This window comes from Falco biarmicus, chromosome 11 (assembly GCF_023638135.1).
Source record: "Falco biarmicus isolate bFalBia1 chromosome 11, bFalBia1.pri, whole genome shotgun sequence".
Classification (NCBI taxonomy): Eukaryota; Metazoa; Chordata; class Aves; order Falconiformes; family Falconidae; genus Falco; species Falco biarmicus.
The window spans coordinates 19,524,355-19,537,684 of NC_079298.1; the positions used below are offsets into that span (position 1 = coordinate 19,524,355).

The following is a 13,330-nucleotide window of genomic DNA, read 5'->3' on the forward strand; positions in this document are numbered from 1 at the left end:
TCTTAAATTATGCTGAAGCTTAAAGTACTGGATTCAATGGATGACTTACAGTGTTGAGGACAGGTTATCATAACCCATCCATATAGAAATTACAGTAATAAGAGTTTATTTTTTCCCCCTTTTTTTAAACTTCTGATTCACCCTTATTTTCTCTGGTAAATGGTTGGGAAAAAAGTTCTTTGACAACACAGCTGCCAAATCATTATCATTATCAATAAAGTTACAGTGGTAAGTGGCTTGTGTTACCGTAACTGAAGCTGGTTTGACAAGGTCATGTGCAAATCCATATGAATGTATAACCCAGCACAAATATTCCAAGGGCCTTGACACTTTTATTTATCCCAGAGTTACATATCATTAGTTGAGGCTGCTGCTGTATCAGGATGGTTTGTTATAGCCTTCTACAGCACTTGCAGTAGAGTGTGTAGAAGGAGACACATGTGCATGTCTTGGGCACTTGAGTGGACCTGAAAGAGAGTGCAGTTCAAAGTCTGGAATTTGCATCAAAATGATTGAAATATTCACAGGCTCCTTTTTTGCGGACGCTGCGGGGTAAGAGCATGCAGAGAGATGTCAGCAATACTGCCTTTAACTGCTACGCTCTGATTCATTGGTACTCTGCTGGCAACATCTGAAGAAGCAATTGCTTTTTCTGTAGCCTTTAGCAATTTCTGTATCTGTAGTGCTAGTCTTTTGCCAAAGTAATGCTTTTTAATTGTTTTTTTTCTAACCTTTTTCTGCTGTTTATTCTATGTTTCTGTTCTTTTGCTTTTCAACATGAGATTCCTCACATGAGCAGTACGTGGTATAATTTACAGAGTACCGCTTTAACAACAACAGTACTGCACCTTAAAACTATGAGCACACTCTTGGTTTTTAGCCAAGCTGGGAGGCTTGGACAGCCCTCTGTCAATGCAGAACACTTTCCCAGTTTGCATGGGAACGGAAGATAATTTTTTTTTCCAGCTCCCAGCTTTGCTTCAGGGCACTTGACACACTTGCAATTTCTATTGTGATATAACTTCTTTAATGTTTGGATACCAAATTTATTTGCCACAGTAATGTCTCAAATGGAAAAGAAAATAAAACTGAGAAATGCATCTTAAAAGCTGTCTTGATTGTAGATCATGGAAAGGTAGTGTTTGTTCAAAACAGTTTTGGTGGTTTAAATCTTCCTTGTGTTTTTCCTTATTTCATCAAGCATCCTGTTTGTACCACAGTAAATCAAAATTTGCTTATGGTAAATGTCTAAGGAAAAATATTATATCTTTGGATAGAAAAGTTAATATGGTTAAAGATACTATCTTAGGGTTATATTTAATAAGCATAGCCATATGGATTTAATCCAGGTAATAGATGGGCTCGGAGCTCTGTCTTCCTTCTGTTAGAGTTCATGTCTCTGGCAACTGATGATCTGCCAGGAAAACCACTTGCAGCATCGCATAGCACAGTTCAGGAGGGCAGGAGCTCAATCTGAAACGTCCTTGTACTTTACACATGTGACTGCTAGGTTAATAAGGCATTTCTAGAGGCAGAATGGTTGTATAAACATATTTAGTATTTGTTGTGTGAGAATGTTTCAGGTTTGTTTGTTTCTCTAATAAAAAACCCTAAAAATTCACAGTCCTAGGAGAAGTGAAATTGAACTGACTTTCACATCCATGTAACGCACTGGATATGGGGATGAGAGGATCATTAAACTTCCTCTCACCATCATCTTCCCTGTATATAGATTTCAGTTGTATCAATAGAGACAGGCTTTTAAGTATTAGATGAGAAGCTTTGATTTGGCCTTCTAAAGACATTTTTTCCTTTTTTACTTTAGATTTGGTGTTAAAAAGAAACCAATTTACATAAATGTCATAAGAGATCCTATAGAACGACTAGTTTCTTATTATTACTTTCTGCGCTTTGGAGATGATTACAGACCAGGGCTGCGGAGGCGAAAACAGGGGGATAAAAAGGTAAAGTACACTTTATTATATATGTTGTTCTTACTGAAGTTAACGTGAAAACAGTTTTTTAAAATGCTTTGATAAAAGCTAAATAGTTCTTGTATCAGCCTCTGGGTGATGGTGATGGCTTTGGAAGTTACATTCTCCCCTTCATGTCCATACTCGACCAGAATATAACATTAAATATGGTCTTTGTAACATTATAAATTCACTTTATGTTGCAATTTTCTAAAAAAAAAAAAAAATTAAATTAAAAAATGTTTTCAGGTGTCCAGAGTTGAAGTATCAAGTTAAGCTTATCCTTCTGTGTAAGAAGTATACATCTCTTCTTGTTGAAAACTGAGACTTTTTTCACCAAGAGCTGTAGAAATGATGCTTTTGCTGTGATTTTATATATTTATTTATATATATATATATATAATTAGCAACCCTTTTTTAAATGTAGCTACTTCAATGGAATTGTGTTAAAAGTCTGCTTGAAAACTGTGGAGTATGAACCATACATTCCTATACTTCCTCCATCTTAGGTGGCTATAGGAGTAGTTCAAACCTTGATTACTAATAGAGTTTCAGAATGGCAGCATCATTTAGTCTCCATAATGAATTTATTCCAGAAAGAATTTACACATCCACTGTCAGGGTTTACAGTAAGATATTTGTTGCAGCAAGTTGCTTTGGACTTTTCTTAAATCAGAAGGAAAAGTAAGGTATTAAGTATATGAAGATGGCTTATAAAACTATAGTTAGAACAGTGTGGAAGCTTTTATAAAATGTAAAGGGATTTTGTACTTCAGAGGCAAACGTTTTAAAATGTCAGTGGCAATATTCTCTTAAACTGCTGAAATTTTTCTGTGATGTTGACAATTCAGTGTAGCACTGTGTGAATGCCAAGAGATATTGAAAAAATAACTAAGCAAAAATCACACTGAATACAGCTTACTCTATAAACACCATAACAACTAATAAATGTGAATAATCCTTTTGTGTGTGCCCCCCCATCCAAAGAGCATCCCCCTTTTCTTCCCAGTCGATAACTGCTCCTCTGTTCTTTAGGTTTTAGCGCCATCTTCAGCTACTGCATTTCAGTTTGTCCCAACATCCTACAGCGTAGGTAGAGGAAAGCTTCAAACAGAACAAATTGAAATTAAGCTTAAAAACATGTATCTTCATAGGACTGGCTACAGAGACGCTTTGGTGATATGGTATCATAAAGGCATTTTTAAAAAGAGAGAGAGGATCTCATCTTCTGTAACCTACTCTGTTCTCTTCACGAGGAGCATGATTTGGCCAGTGGAATTCCTTCCTGGTGGAGATCAATAAGTTGGAAAGCTGAGCATGCTACCAAGTCCAAGCTGTTTAGAAGACTTTATATTTATTAAAAATAATGAAATTTAACAGTGCTGGTTTAGTTTTGAATTATATTCCGAACAGCCTTATTAGGTAGTCACTGGGAAGCATTAGGCCAAAATCCCTAATTCTACTGCTTGGTAGGCTGCGCTGTAAGTTCTGTCTGGTGGAAGAAGTTGAAATGTATTCCTATGGATAATATTTGTAATGCATTGCAAATAATTTTATGTTTTCCTACTAAAGATGCTTTTTTTTTTCATTTTGTCACTATCATACTACTTTGTTTAGGTCTGAGACTTAGTTGTTGCCATACAGATTTAACTTGTCCTCTAGTTCATTAGAAGTGAAATTGATTGGCTATGCCAAGTTTTAGGGTTTCTTTCGTTTTCATCAGGTAATACTATTTTTCCATGCTGTTTCTAAGAAAACTGTACATATATAAACAGTGTCAGTTTTATATATATTAGATATAAAATTCGGTAAGCTCAAAAGTGGATTGACCTGTGTTACAGTAGATTTCACTAAGAACTTTTCACATGAAAAATAGGAAAGTAAAAAATGCCATCTTCCTAACGAAGTCAATTTTTCCTTTATTAAGCAGAAAGGAATCTCAACATACTTTACACTCTTGCCCCTCCCAGTCCCTACTACAGCATATATATGGAAGAGTTCTTCATTCATTTTCTTTCTATATCCCTGTGCTTCCAAAGTTACAGATAGTTTGTCTCCAAGAACAGAATCTGTAAAGACAAGTGTTTCTTATAATAAAATCTCTGGATGGAATAGTCAAGGTAAGTACATAAGAAGAAGTGGGGAAGGAAGCCTGTCCTGTTTCATCTTAGAAAATTACTTGCTTGCTTTTGCATATTAGCTATAAAATAACCTGCAGGTATAAGCAAAAAAAAAGTCTTTCTTTTGACAGGTGCCAGTTCACATTTAGTATATACATTCATAAGTTAGGAGGTGCATTTAAACAGTTTAGATTTTAGGTAATGTTGATGTTATAAAGTACTCATGATAGATCAGTGCAAGATTTCTCTAGAGAGCTGTGCTAGAGAAAGCATACAATTGTTGTCCTGGTTAAGCTGCATTTTTGTCTGTGATATGCGACATGTACAAGCTATTCTAAACTCAAAAGTGCAAGGCACTGCAGGTTAATCACTGCTTTGGCCTGGTATCAGTAAGTTTTTCAGGTTGACTCAGGAACTGCACCTCACAGCTGTTTTGAACAGGAACTTGTACTTATACAGGAGAAACAGTCTAAAAAGTTGTCCATGTGATCACTTATTTGTTATTAAATACCTTTTTAAAAAAAATCTATCCTAGCTGCATGGCTTATATCTTGATTAGAAATATTATAAATACTTACTTTATGGTGACTGGGTAAAATATTTACAATTTCTTTCCTGTGCTAATGGAGTTCTTAATGTAACTGTGTTACTACAGTTGAAAATCTGTATTGCTACAGCTGTTTATCCACGTAAAGTGATGTTGTATGGAATATTCTGTTATGCAATGAACAATTAGCTTTTACTTCTTCTGATTGCCAAAAACATATTAGCCTTGGAAATGGCAGTTACTTGTCATAATATTTAAAATGTAATAGAACATTGTTTAATCTAAAACGTATTCTATGGTATAAAGATCCAGCTGTTCCAGTATCACACAAATCCGGATGGCATTTGTTGCTGGTTTTTCAGTGACTTCTTCTGTAAGGGAAAATGAATGATACCAACACTTATTGACTGTTCCTGCTTGTTTTGGCATATAGCCTTTATCAGGGTTATATCAAAGGTATATCAAATGTATCAGGTAAGATCAAATTGTTATTAGTTCTAACCATAAAAGACTGTCCAAGTACTATTTTAATTTAAATGAATAGGTCCTCCTAATAACTCTGTGAAAGCAAGGCTTGAAAAAAATATTTTTTTTCTTTCTTATCATATCTTGTGGTTTTCTGTCCCAAATACATTTAGCAGCTAACCAGATTGAGATGTTTGATACATATACTCGATTTTAAAGCTCAGCTCTACTTTGTCTTTGTTCCAGACCTTTGATGAATGTGTGGCAGCTGGAGGTTCAGACTGCGCTCCAGAGAAACTTTGGCTTCAAATTCCATTCTTCTGTGGCCACAGCTCCGAATGCTGGTAGGGAGATAAATGTAGCTGAAGTTGCTAGTCAAGTATATCAGCACTGAAATCTTAACTTAACAAATTTGAATGTATAGCACAGCTGGGGAAATTGATAGGGACTGGACACAGTGAAGCAGCAGTTACTTTAGTAATGCGTTTTCTTTTGAAGATGCATTTTAGTGAAACAGTCTTGCAATTCTTTAAGTAAGCAATACGTTAGCATACTGTATCAGCAGTGCTATCAGGGAAAACAGATGGTTTTAATTTAAAAAATAATTTTTTGTAGATTTGGAGTCTTGAAATTTTTTTCTTATGTCAGGCTACAGTATCTGTCTTTCTGAATGGAGATACTTTGTTCAAGCTCCTAGAGTTTCTGGGGAAAATAAAATAATTGAGATCAAGATAAATTTGTCTTCTTAAACCTTTACCAGACATCTAGTAGTCAATGCTACTTAGTAGAAATGAAAACAAAAGCAAATAGTGTCCATCTGTCAATGCAGCATGTTTTATAACAATGGCACAGACTTTTAAAAACTCTTTAGCAAACTCAAAGAAAAAAGGACATAAATAATTTGAAGGATTCTGAGTGAAGTCAAGGGCAATTATTTGTCAAAGGTGCTGTTCATCCAAACAGAAGGAAAGTAAATGGCCGCTTGGGAGCTCCCCTTCCAGTGCCTGTTGGTCAGACTTATCTACACCTGGGCCCGGTGGAGAAATAGAGAAACAATGAACTATGAATCTGTTTTTTCACCCTGTCTAGAGCTATAAAAAAGGAAAAAAAAAATTTAGTTTAATTTCGGTCTGTTGCTCAGTAGGGAAATCATCCCCTTAAGTGCAATGACTTTCTAGTTCAGATTTAGGCTTGTAGAATGCAAAAGGGAAGGTGTGTTCTTACCAGAACCATTTCTGGTATCTAATGTGAAAGTGGAGACTGAGTACTGACATTGAGAAAATGTAAATCTTCCAATAAATGCATTAATAGAGACAGTAACCATATACACACATAGGTGGTTTTGTGGATGAGGTACTAGTCAAAATTTTAGGTAAGAACACAAATGAGAGAAACTAATGTTTATAACTTCAAATGAGTCTTGCCTTGCGTATACAAATGTCCTGTTATGAAGTAATCTCCATCTAGGGACCAAGGATTGTTGGCTGACACCAGAACTTGCTGTAATTGTTCTGTCATTTTAGGAATGTGGGAAGCAGATGGGCTTTGGAACAAGCCAAATACAATCTGATTAATGAATACTTCCTAGTGGGAGTTACTGAAGAGCTTGAAGACTTTATCATGTTATTGGAGGCAGCTTTGCCCCGGTTCTTCAGGGGTGCCACAGAACTGTACCGGACAGGTATTTAAATGGTTGATTTCCATGGATTTTTAATCCTCTTATCACTTTTTCTAATGTGGATTCTTTAGACCTAGATGAATAGTTTTGAGTCCCTGCCAGGACTGCCTCTCAGTTGGCTGATGTTCCTGCAGAAGAGTCGAACTCTTTACAAATTTTTGAGGGCAGCCCAAGTATCTTCCTGCCTTACGCAAATTGTAAATTTAAGGCTTGGGGTAAAGGCAGTGGTGCAGGTCTACTACACTTAAAAAATTGTGACAGATATTTATCAGAATATTTCTGAAAGGTCTTGCAGGGGCCTCACTTTTGTAAAACGGCTGCTAGCAGCAGATTTCCATTTCCTCAGAAACCCTGCTGAAATTAACTGTGCTTGATGCAACCTGGCTGGTTGTGCAAAAAGGCCCTGGGATACAAAGGCCCAAGTATGTGCTTCTCTTCCTGGGGTCGTAGTAAGACACTTGCTTTACAGCTAGTAGCTCAGTTTCTAGGAGCTGGCCATGCAATTTATGATGAAGAAAAGGTCCATCTTAGCAGGACTTCTGTCTGCAAACAGAAGGAGAAAAGGGTCTGATGTATAGGGCCTAGATGTGGGCTATAAACAGGTTTATTACAAAGCAACAGATAGCACTTCCTAGGGAAAATGCTGTCATCATTTTGGTCATCTTTGTCTTATGAAAGAAGTCTCTTGCTCTGCAGTTTCAGAATTCTTAACATTTGATACCAGATTAACATCTAAATAATTAATTTTGAAAGACCAATCTTGCTCCAAGTACATTATGTGGACTAATCTTGTTCCTTAAATGAAGTGTTCATTCCCTGGGTTTATTAGAGTAAGGAGGAAGAACTGAAAGAACTGATGCAAAATTCATTAACATTTAGTGAGAGAGACTGCAATTTTCCAACCCCGTATGTTATGTTAATAAATTCTGGATTAAATTCTGTCACTTCTAATGCAGTTCATCAACATGCTGAGAGTATAAAACTCTGTAAATGAAAGGACTGTAAACACTTTTTAATCACGTGAGCTTTAAAGTGAAGTTATTGCTTTCATTTTGCATTTAGGAAAGAAGTCTCATCTTAGGAAAACAACTGAGAAAAAACTTCCCACAAAAGAAACTATTGCCAAGTTACAACAGTCTGAAATCTGGAAAATGGAGAATGAGTTCTATGAATTTGCACTGGAGCAGTTTCAGTTTGTCAGAGCACATGCAGTTCGGGAAAAAGATGGAGAATTGTATATTCTGGCTCAAAACTTTTTCTATGAAAAGATTTACCCTAAATCAAACTAAGAACACTATACTGTTAGATTTATGGACCTAAATCTTTGGTCACATCGTCATCTTAGTCCTCAGCCATGGAAACTAGATTGCTCGTAAACCTTCAAGACGTTTCTTTATAGATCTGAAAAAAGTGGGCTGTGGATCACCTCCAGGGCATTGGATACTGGCTAACTATGTTGGTAATCCAAAAGCAAAGGCTTAATTTCTTTTATCTAACTAATACTTTCAGTGGGAGTTAATATCCTTTACCTGAAGAAACCTACACTTTAATTCGGAAAAATTAATACACAGCAGTTCTAGTTGAAAATATAAACAAACATAAAATGCTTCTGTTGATGCTCTTTTTAATTTTCAGAGCAATACATTTTCATTTATACTTCTGTGAAGAGGAAATCTTTTTTCCCAGCTTTCAACATGGAAATTTTGGTTGTATACAATATGAGTAGTGTTAATAACTGGTTGACATCTGTGCTTTGTTTTTGTGAATCATGTCACATAATATTAATTGGGATGGTTAATCATGTTCTGCTCAGAAATGCTGCTGCTGCTGCTGGAATTGCCCATATTTATATATGTGGTTTTATTAAAAAATGAGAACTAATCGTTAGTGTTAAAACATCATTTCCACATTAATATTGTAAAAAGTTAAAGAATCAGAGCAGTGGGGTTTTTGTTTTGTTTTTTATCCCCACCACCACTGACTGAGGTTGGGAAAACTGTGAAGAAAGTTGGTATTTGTCTGCGGTTCTAGTTGATCCTTACACAGTGGTATAAAAATCGTAAATTTCAGTATTGAGTTTCTCCATGGATTCTTTGTAATAATTGTAAACAGAGGTATTGGTGAATCCATATTATGACTCCATTAGTGAGCTGTGGTATGGTTAGGGTTTTCCTACTACTTCGATACTTTTATCTGTAGAATATTTTTACTAAGGTGCTTTATAACGTGTTTTAAAGCATTGCATTTACAAAAGGAATAAAATGCTGTAAATACTGCTTATTTTATGTATTTGGACCAAAAGGTTTAAAGTAACTAGTTTAAAGTGGGTTTTTTTGCACAAGTTCTGTTATGTGTGAAGTGAAAAACATCACATCTACTTCCTGGTTGAGTTAACTGTTGGACATTGCTGAAATGCACTTCAGTGACCTCTCAGACTTCAATACCAGAAAGTTGTCCAGGGATTCTCTTTACAGAAATGTAGTCTTCATCCTTTTATTATGGTAAGAGGACAAGAAGAAAAATGTCATGTGTAGTCTGGTTAAGAAAGATGCAGTGACCTTGATTGACATAGTTGTATTTATGTAACTGCCTTATGTGACTATTGTAAATTTGTGGGTTGCCATTATTAACAATGTGAAACACCTGGTAGATGAAGTAAATTGCAATTTGAGAGCAGATGTTTGGGGCCACTGCATTATAGCAAATGGCAGTGGAGAACTACAGGAATTTGTTTCCTATTGAATTTTCTTTAAGATCTGAGTATTTACACATCTTACACCTGCCTTTTCTTAAAGTGCTTTTCACAAGGTTTGATGGGGGAAGGCACTGAGGAGACAAAGTAAGGAATGGTGGTAAAAGTTTAAATTCCTAAGGGATGATGCTGAAGGCTTAGTTTAAAATTACCAAGTGGAGTTTCTTTAACCAGCTTGTTCTTGTAATGAAAACAAAGGAAATGGAAAATGGTCTGTGAACTGGATGTCTGCAGCCAAAAGCAACAGCTCAATTACAGAGAGGATAATGAGAGTCTATCAAGTACATCTTGTAGTTTTTTTGTTTTCTTAGATTTTTCCCTTTGAATTTTAAAAATAGATCTCTCTTTGTTCTTCCCAAATAATCAGGGAAGTTCCTTCTGATAGCTTACCATTTATATAGCATGAACCATGCATAAGAGTTCCTGTTCTAGTTCTCATCTATTGATGTCATTAATAATGCCAACATGTTTGGGAATAGGATGTGTTAGTTCACACATGAAAACATGTTTCCTAGCTAAAGAAAGGAACAGAGGAGTCATACACAAGAAGTAGCTAACAGAGATCTAAAGATTTCCATAACAAAGCAGTAACTTTTTTGAAATAAAATGAATATTTATAGTCCCAGGAAAGATTATCCACTCAGTGATAGTTTTATGCTGGATTTTATTTTGACTGTGTTGTTTTCCCTCAGAATAATTTGGATCAGTTTACCTCCTTGAATCTCCTTCAAAATTTTCAGAAGAGAAGCTCTAAGAGAGCAGAAGAGTTTACTAAGTGAAAGCATAAAATACTCATCTAAGTAATGAAACAGGTATGTAGGCAAATGCTTCTGTATTGACAAGAAAACAACAGGCAAAACTTCTGATTTCAGTAGGGTCTACAGAAACCTCTTCTATTCTGTAAGCAATTTTAAAAGTTGTGTTTCTTTTTTTCTTTCCAGGATTTAGAATTTCTTAATTAAGAGTCTTCAGTAACAAAAATAATAGAACAATGCAAATTTTTTTACTTTCAGAAGAGCAATATATTTTTCATACTTCATATAAGAAAACACATTTTATTTAATCAGATATTGCTTCCTGTTCTTTGCTGTGAACTGACAGGGTTGAGACAAATGAGAATTTTAGGAATATTTTTTAAAAATGCTAGCTACAGTTGGAGAGGTATTCATTCTACACGTACTCTGAAAATGTTACTGTCTGTGGAACACAGAAGGAATCAAGACTGTCTACTTTTATATCTAGTGCAACGGTTAAGTCAACTGTGAACTTTTTAGAATCCTTTGAATTCAGAACTCTCAGACTTGGATTTACGAGAAGACAGTTTAGGAAAACTGATTTTTAATAACCTACTCTGTTCATCTTATGTTTGGAAATGGAAACAATCCAAGTTGTTGGTATTAAAAATACTTTACAGTATATAAACAGAATTTATATTGTGTATTTTCCCTTAATTACTTATAGTGAAAAGCAGCAATATATGGATTTTTGTTGTTGCAGGTTGTGTGATCAGTAAACTTACTATGCAGCCTCCTGAACACGGATCTTTTAACTGAAGTCACTGTAGTCTCTGCACAGGAGTAAGTTTGGCTTTTTGCAGGGCTAAGTTGGTTTGAAAGGTGCTGAAATGCTCGTATATATATATGATAGTAGGTTTTGTTACACTGTTCTGTACTTTTTGTACAAAATTAATGCCCAGATTTTGCGCAAACCTGTAGCCCTGTTGAAACTCTTGATGTCAGCATAATGGCACTAGGTCCAGCTGTGCTGGTGACTACATGTCCATAACCACAGCATGCCTGGAGCCCATGCGATACACTGGGCAGTGCTGACAGGAGAGCAACAGTGTTTTTAGCTCCTTCCCGTATTAATTCTGCAGCCATGCAACAAGAATTTCACTCTTATTTTGTTAGTGAGTCTGTAAGCAGACACAAGACTAGGATATGGAATGTCCTAAGTGCACGTTGCCACTTGCTCTCGGTTGATTTTCAAGCAGTCTCTGTTAATGGTACGCTGATCAGGGCTTCATTTTCAAACTGGCATGAGAATGTGTAGCTATACAATATGGGAGAGGAAGAACCAGCCCATCCTGGTTGTTTGAAATGCCTTTTCTGGGTACTCAGTTTTTGTGAAGATACTTCGCTATTTTTACCTTCCAGGAATAAACATTTGCTTATTTATGGTCTCAGAGCAGTTCTATCTTATATCAGGGAAGATTCAGTTATTTTCTGTTACAATTCTGTTAAAAATTTCCATTAAGCTTACCTGGTGTTGCTAAACATGTGTATGACAAAAAGATGTATGGATGACGCTGTCTGAACTGTGCTGCTTAAGCAGTCGGTGGAAAAGCCTGATTCAAGTGCACTGCCAATTTAGCTCTTCAAAGTCTGAGCATATTTTATGACTACTAGAGATTAAACTTAAGGAAACTGTAAGGCTGCTTAGTTGGATGGAAGCTTCCTTTACTGTAAGCCTATGCAACTATGTAACCTTTGCAGCAGTATTTATAGAAAGAGCCCTCTTCCTGAGACTTTTCTGGAACATAATTATAAATGTTCATACACTTGTACTGTCTGATATTTACATCAGCAGCTTTCTGTAGCTTCTGTAAAAAGAGACAGGTTTGTGAGCATTTCTAAAGCAGTACTGAATGTAATTTTGAAAAACATGGATTGTGCTTCATGACTTTTTTTTTTCGTTTTAAACACACACAGAGCTAAATAGTGCCTTTTTTCCTCACAATCCATGTTGAAGATGCTCGCTCCCACTCACCCTCCATAAACTGATTCGTTTGTGCAATACTATTCCAACTTGAAACCATTTTGTCACAGCTGTTTGAGAAATAATCTCCATTTTTCCTTACTATGCTGCCAGCTTTCTGTTGTTGAAGTGTTTCAGTTGATTACCTAATGCAAATGCTATAAAATAAAACACCCAATGGGAAGGGGAAAGAAAAGAAGTTTGGTGTCCTGTCTTAATATTTGCATGTCACATTCACATTAGTTTATTTTTTTTCCCTAGAAGATACTGTTATGCAGTATTGTGAACTTCATTTGCAGCTATTGTGATTTTGGAGGGGAGGGGTGAGCTGGAGCGTAGCTCGTCTGTAATAATTTCATATAGCTATAACCAAATATATTTATAGGCCTTTAGAATTTGCATTGGGCTTTCTGACCAGAAATGTAATAAATTTCCAGAGGGTATACACTGTGCTGAAAGTGTCAATGAAAAGTTCTGAATATTAAAACTGAGATTTGTAAGAATAGAAAACTGGCATTAAAACAGTTCATTGATACATACGTGCTTTCCTGCCTGAGGGAACAAATGACTGGAGTGATTACTGTGGTACTGGGAAATGCTCAGTTACTGCAGTGGTGAGTGTGGTATAAGAACTGGAGTAGAATAGGAATGTCATTTACATTTTACGCAAGCACTTAAAACAAGAAAATTACAGTGGGCATGGGTATTCCTGATGTGCACCTTAAGCATTGCCCTGCAAACCTGCCTGCCTGCAGGCACTATGGAGCTGGACAGTCATCTGACCCAGCCAAGTTTCTTAACGCAGTAGTTCCTAAATATTTAGTTATCAGCCTTGATGATTAAGAACCATCATGCAGTTACTCAGCAACTTCCACTTGAGGATTTTGATGCTTTTTAAATCCCCCTTTCATTGGAAGTACACTTGTCCTTACTTTCATCAGTGGAAGCGATAGGTGTAGTTGTGCGCAGGAAACAGTCTCTCTGCTTGTATCAGCCAGGGGGAAGTAGAGGAAAAAATTTCCTCTACAAAGGTACAGG

General features: G+C 36.1%; 1 protein-coding gene across 4 annotated transcripts in view; it reads left to right on the forward strand.

Moving 5' to 3' along the window:
• The window catches only part of HS2ST1 (heparan sulfate 2-O-sulfotransferase 1), an 81,404-nt gene extending 68,913 nt beyond the window's left edge, over positions 1–12,491 (forward strand). Inside the window, exons 4-9 of one of the 4 annotated variants that reach the window (XR_008824647.1) lie at positions 1,826–1,964; positions 5,352–5,449; positions 6,629–6,786; positions 7,846–9,284; positions 10,228–10,347; positions 11,033–12,491. Coding sequence is in view for 1 of the 4 variants with exons in the window: in XM_056355947.1 (XP_056211922.1) it covers positions 1,826–1,964; positions 5,352–5,449; positions 6,629–6,786; positions 7,846–8,072 (622 nt within the window). In the remaining 3 variants the exon portion in view is untranslated. Of the gene's footprint in view, positions 1–1,825; positions 1,965–5,351; positions 5,450–6,628; positions 6,787–7,845 lie in introns of all 4 variants that reach the window. The other 3 variants (XR_008824645.1, XR_008824646.1, XM_056355947.1) reach the window with 3 other exon arrangements.
• Positions 12,492–13,330: the final 839 nt, after the last annotated feature.